At 32.9% G+C, this 6,985-nt stretch overlaps 1 protein-coding gene across 1 annotated transcript; it reads right to left on the reverse strand.

Moving 5' to 3' along the window:
• Positions 1–5,173: 5,173 nt before the first annotated feature.
• LOC143649301 (olfactory receptor 8K3-like) lies at positions 5,174–6,133 on the reverse strand. The gene has a single exon (XM_077119431.1). The coding sequence runs from the start codon at positions 6,131–6,133 to the stop codon at positions 5,174–5,176; it is 960 nt and encodes a 319-aa protein (XP_076975546.1).
• Positions 6,134–6,985: the final 852 nt, after the last annotated feature.

The raw sequence follows: 6,985 nt of genomic DNA on the forward strand, positions 1-6,985 counted from the left end.
TTATTCATAACCAGTTAGAAATAGACTCACTGATCTGAGACAAATAGCTCTCAGTCTCAGTTTATTTCTTACCTGACAAGAAATGCCATAACTATTATTTATTACTAACCCCTAACTTCACTTTACATGTCATGCCTACTTTTCAACCTACTCTCTGTTGGAAGCATTTTACATGCACATAGATGTTTCATATAACTATCAAGTCCTTGGGAAGTAGTGCCACTTTTAAGGCAATTACATTTTTTTCTAACATTCTGGGTGCTGAGCACATTAAATAGAAATGCCAGAAGTTCATTTGATTTTATGGTTCATAATAAAGGCAATTTTATAAAACCCTATCTAGCGTAAGAACATCATATGTGAAAAATTTTACCATATGTTATATTTGGATGAACATAAACATTTTGGTTTTTGTACATGAACTGAATTAGAGTGATGAAAAGTAGAAATCTTTTATATTTTTCTGAGACTGCTGTGCCATATATTCTATTTCCATGTGTTTTAAGACTTGTATTAAAACAAGTTTTAATACAAGTTGTAATTAGTTTATTATCTGCTCCTTGAGTTTATTTTTCTGCATTATAGATTGACTGTAAAATGCAAGATAACAATGGGCCCACAAAATACTGTGTATTTGATAAAATGATGCAATAAAAAGAAAAATAATAAATCATTTTAACATTGAACAAAAAATGGGAATGATAAAGAGGAAAATTTCACTCTCTGTTCCTTGTTCAGAGATTAAATATTCTATTAACTTGGATGCATTTATTTATTTTCAATGCAAGGTGTTGGTGGTGGGGTGACGTATAGGAGTTCCATTTTTTAACACAAGATTATTCTTCAAACCCACACCTTCTCTAATAAAAAATTTAAAAGGTAAAAATTCAAAAATTAAAGGGATATAAAATGATATGCCATGCTAACACTGATCAAAAGAACTAGATTAGCTATATTAATTTCAGAAAAAGCAGATTTCAGAACAAAGAAAATTGTGAAGGATAAAGTGAGGAATTATATAGTGATAAAAAGATCAGTTCTCCCAGAAGATCTAATAATCCTTAATATACGTGCACCTATCAACACAGAGTCAGAAGTGTGTGCAATCTACTTGATTTGGATGAAGTTTTGTAAAAATATCAACTTTCAGTTGTCTGATTATTCTTTTAAGTTCAACTATGTACTGGTTGATTTTCTGCCTACTGGATGTATCAATAATTGGTAGAGAAGTGTTAAATTTCCAACTGTAATAATGGATTTTTCAATTTCTTCTTGCAGTTTTATGTGTTTTTTTAATCTTACATATGCAGACCCTCTGTTGAGAGGTTGTACATATGTTCTAGTTTGCTAACTGCCAGAATGCAATATACCAGAGACAGAATGGCTTTTAAGAAGGGGAATTTAATAAGTTGCTAGTTTACAGCTCTAAGGCCAAGAAAATGTCCCAATTAAAGCAAATCTATAGATAGGTCCAATCTGAAAGACATCCATGGAAAGATACCTTGATTCAAGCAGGCCAATGAAATTCAGGGTCTATCTCTCTAGTGAGAAGGCACATGGCAAACACAGTCAGGGTTTCTCTTTCAGCTGGAAGGGCACATTGCGAACATGGCATCATCTGCTAACTTTCTCTGCTGGCTTCTTGTTTCATGAGGCTCCCTGGGAGGTGTTTTTCTTTTCATTTCCAAAGGTCGCTGGCTGATGGTCTCTGCTTCGTGGTGCTGCAGCATTCTCTGCTCTCTCTGAATCTCTCATTCTCCAAAATGTTTCCACTTTTATAGGACTCCAGTAAACCAGTCAAGACCTACCCAACTGGGTGGAGACATATCTCCCCTAATCCAGTTTAACAACCACTCTTGATTGGGTTACATCTCCAAGCAGATGATCTAATTACAGATTCAAACATATAGTATTGAGTAGGGATTATTCTGCCTTTATAATGGGATTTTGATAAAAACATGGCTTTTCTAGGGTCCATACATCCTTTCAAACCAGAACAACATGCATTCAGGATTATATGCCAGAATTTGGGCTACCTAAGTAGTTTGCTCTTACAAACAGAATATGTACTTGCTGTTGTTTAGTAGAAGGCTCTTTAAATGTCAGTTATGTCAAGTTGGTTAATAACACTGAGCAACTCTGCTAAAAACATTCTGAATTACAGACTATTTTCTCTCTATTATCAAGAGAGGGTTTTTGGAATTTCTACTGTAATTTTGTATATCAATTTGTACTGGCAGTTCTATCAGATTTTCATTCATGCTTTTTGAAGTTCTGTTATTAGAAACACTGGCAATTATTACTACTATGTTTTCTTCATTAACTTACCAATTTTTATTAGGAATTGTCCTTTCTTATCCTCTATGTTATTCTTTATTTGAAATTGATCTAGTCTGACAGTAACATTACTATTGCAGCTTTCTGTTGAAAAGTATTAGCATGAGATATATTCACCATTATTTAATTCTATTCATGGTCCCTTTATTTAAATTTTGTCTTATAGGCAGCATATAGTTTGATATTACTTTTTAAAATCTGATTTAACAATTTATGACTTTTTCTGGTTATGTGGACTATTCATATTTAATGTTATTTTTAAAATTAGGTTTAAGTCCTCTATCTCATTATTTGCTTTCGATTCAGCTTATGGAGTTTTCTTGTCTTTTCTTCTTTCATTATTATTTTTTTATTAATTGATCATTTTTTTATGCCTCCATAATATCTTTTTTTGTGATTATTTTTTGCATGGACACGCACCAGGAATTGAACCTGGGTCTCTGGCATGGCAGGGGAGAATTTGCCCCTGAGGCACCATCGCACCACCCCTCCATGGTGTCTTTTTATTGTGGCTTTGCAAACTATATTTTTTGTATTTTTTAGTAATTGCTTTAGGATTACTGATACAGATGCTATAGATCTTTTACTTGTCACAGTCCACATTTAGTGGCAATTATATCATTTCCACATACAATTTTTGTTATATTTTTATTTTTACTTAAGCAGTTAATTATCTTTAAAAGGGAAATAGTTAATTAAAATATCATATGTTTAGTTATCCTTTCTGGTATTCTTCATTCTTTTTGCTTAGATCCATATTTCTATCTGGTATCAATTTATTTATTCTGGATGGGCAATGTTCAGTATATCTTACCTTAATGCCTGCAAGTGATGGATTCTTTTGGCATTGTGTATCTGAAATGCCATTATTCTGCAACCCTTCATGAGATATATCATCCCTGGACATTGAATTCAAAATTTACGGTTATTCTTTTCAGTAGTTTAGTGATGTTACTCCATAATCTTCACAATTGCTTTGCCTCTGATCAAAAATTTTATATCATAATTATCTTTTGTCCTAGTCATACAAAGTGCATTTTTCCTTTTTGCTTTCTAAGTTTTCCCCCAATGGATCTGTACAATCTGATTAAAGCATGCATCAAAATATGTTTTCTATAAATTTCATATTTCTGGAGTTTGTTAATCTAATGTTTATTTTTGCATTTGGAAAACTTTCAGCTATTACTCATTTAAACAATTTATAACCACTTCATTTAGGAACTGCATTTATGTATACATGTGGCTGACGGATGTTGTTACAAAGCTCATTATTGCTCTTTATGTGATTTTAATTATTTTTGCCCTCTGTGTTTGATTTTGGGTATTTTCTGTTACTAAATCTACAAGTTCATTATTCTTCTGACTAATGATTTAGGGTTTCTGTTTGGCTTTGATTGTGTTCCCCCATTCCCAAGGTGGTTTGGAAAATATCTTAATGCAGTAAGTAAATTTATTCATTCATAAGTTTCATCTCAGTTGCCCTCCATAAAGAATGGAAAGTTCCCTTTAGCTCCTAGGGTCCGTGGTTTATAATGACTATCCATTTATCAAATATTTAGGCTTAGTTTTTAAATTCTTATTTCAGTTGTAAGACTAAAGAGGGTTTTTAATATTTCTGATTAGTTTGAAGTGTTGTTGATTACTCTGCATATCTTGAGGAGCATTCTGGATTTAGTATTTCCATTATTTTCTATTCATTAATCCACTTGTAATAACTTACATCCCAAAATATATTAACAGCAACTATTGATATTTTCTTTAAAGCATGTTGATAGTATGATCACTTCTCACAACCCGATTGCTTCTATTATGGCCTTTGTATCCACAGTCTCTTGAAAATAGAATGAATACCCCTCAATGTTTTTCCATTTTCTCATCTTCGTCCTCTATAGCCCATTATTTCCACAGTAGCTGTAGCAGGATGGTAACTGAGGATATATCAGAACTCTTCCTAGCTCAAAATACTTCTAAGGTTATTTTTTCCAATCAGAATAAATAACAAATTTTACAATGACCTGCATAGTCTTACGTAGTGAAGTCTAGCATTAAAATATATTATCATCACCTATATTTTACTTGTCATGTCCCCAGCCACAAAAAACCTTTGATTCTGTTCTTCCTCAACGTATAGTCATACTATCACTTAAGAGCTATTACACTAACATTTTTCTTAATACATATCTAACCAATCATTCAATTTCTTGTGACTGCTGTATTCTCAGAGTTCTCTCTGGACTAGCTTATTAAAGTTTGTCTCACATTCTCACTACTTGTTTTCTGTCATTTTCTTATAAATCATTATGTTCACATGCTGTATACTCCATTTCTCATTTTGCTTATTTTTGCACTTATCTAAGGGAATCTTAGCCCAATGAAGGTAGGGATTGTTATTGTTTCATTTAACAATGTACATTTATTGCCTAGAAATATCAATTTTCAGAAACTTTATCAGGAATTGCATTGCAACTTTTTCTACAGTAGTTATCTTCAGAGTAAATAGTGAATGAACTCTGTGGAGATTCCCCAGTTCTATTAAGGCCATTTTTAGTGGTAGAACTATGAAAGCAGATTCTGTTTTCATGTAAGAGTGGAATCTAATATAAGAATGTAAGAATGGAATCTAATGAAGATTTGAAACTAAATATAAACTTATATCTGGAGTATGAGCTAGTTAGTTATCTCTTAGTGGTGGATTTTGGTTTGAAAACAAGGAAATAATTTCTATATTTCCATACCAGCTATGAATTAATTTTGCCTATCCTTATGCATACAAAGAGCACAAGGCTAAAGAAATGTCAGATATTATATACATTGACTATAACATAATTTACTGTCATTATATCTTACAATGAATTTTAAATAGGACTTTTTCACACATTGTCCACATTCTTTTTAGGGATTTTTTAACATCTTTGTTCCTCAAACTGTAGACCATGGGGTTCAACATGGGTATCACCAAGGTGTAAAACACAGAAGACATTTTATCAGTATTAAAGGAATGACTGGATTTGGGCTGCACATACATAAAGAATAGAGTTCCATAATAGACAGCCACTACTGTCAGGTGAGAGCCACACGTGGAGAAGGCCTTGTGCCTACCCTCTGCAGACCTCATCCTGAGAATAGCCATGAGGATCAGCATGTAGGACATGAGAACTATCAAAAGAGATGACACCAGATTAAAAGCTGCAAAGATCAGTATTATCAATTTCACTTCATTTATGTTTGAGCAGAGCAAAGATATCAAGGGTAGAATATCACAGTAGAAATGCTTGATGACATTATAACCACAAAATGAAGACAATAAAATCTTTATGATGATCAGCAAAGACACAAAAACACTGTAGAGATAAATTATCACCACCAGCAGGTGACAAGCTCTTTGTGACATGATCACTGCATAGAGCAAAGGGTTGCAGATGGCCACATAGCGGTCATAGGCCATTGCTGACAAAACGAAAATTTCACTAGTGATAAATACACTAAAGAAAGTGAATTGGGTAGCACACAAATTAAAAGAGATCATATGTTGGTCTGCAATAATATTAAATAGCATTTTTGGCCCCACAGCTGTTGAATAACCAAGATCAGCAGAGGCCAGATGTCTGAGGAAAAAGTACATGGGTGTGTGTAGCCTGGAGTCTATCATGGTGAGGATGACTAAGCCCAGGTTACCCACCACTGAGACCATGTAAACCATGAGGAGGAGCCCAAATAGTGGAGTCTGCAGCTCTGGGCGATCTGTGATTCCCACCAGAATGAATTCATTCAGAACTGTGAGATTGGTTTTGTCCATCCAGGTCACTCAACAGGGAACCTATATTGGGAATAATTATAAGAGCAATCAATAACCTTTGAGAAATATGACTGAAAGTATAAATGTACATAATTTGCTCAATCCATAACTACACTTTCAATATGGTCAGAAAAATCCACCTTCTAATTTTTATGGGCAGAGAATAAACTCTTTTTGTAAATTAATGACATCTCTATATGGAATAAACAATTATTCCAAATCAATATTTGAATTGTGTGCATTATGAGTATGAGAGAGTTATTGTAAGCTTCACTCTAATCTTGGTGTCACTTGGGAGAAAATTATTTAGAAGATGATATTCATGCCAGGCTGAATATTTATCCCACATATTGTTCATCACAAGATGAAAACCATAACTTTGAGGAGATCTTAGCATTAAAATCCTAACCAATGAATTAAATACCTTGAATGGTAATAAACCAATTTCAAGACATTTGAGAAGATACGATGTTTGTTTTCATGCAAAGGTTAATATCATTAAAGTAATTCATCATTAAATATAATTAATAATAGGGGAATCAGCTCAAGAAAACCTAAAAGGATTTCTCAATTGGATTCTAGGAAAGAGAGAGGGGGAAAAGAGAAATAAGAAAAAAAAAAGGTGAATGATAATATATATAAAATACCATCTTTGTGGTGATTAGGGTCATTTTAAGTGATTCAATAAATTGGGCATTTATACTTTTGACAGTAACCATTGTGTCTGTTTCTTTTTAGGTATACCAATTATATGACATTTTCTAAAGAGAATGTTTTGATTTATGAGATAGGTGCTGAAATATTAACTGAAGGAAATATGATGATGTTTGCTAAATACTTTAGAATGCCTGA

Source organism: Tamandua tetradactyla, chromosome 11 (genome assembly GCF_023851605.1).
Source record: "Tamandua tetradactyla isolate mTamTet1 chromosome 11, mTamTet1.pri, whole genome shotgun sequence".
Taxonomy (NCBI): domain Eukaryota; kingdom Metazoa; phylum Chordata; class Mammalia; order Pilosa; family Myrmecophagidae; genus Tamandua; species Tamandua tetradactyla.

What these genes read in the sequence shown, in the direction of transcription:
- LOC143649301 (XM_077119431.1), bottom strand. Translation starts at nt 6,133, where the DNA reads ATGGACAAAACCAATCTCACAGTTCTGAATGAATTCATTCTGGTGGGA.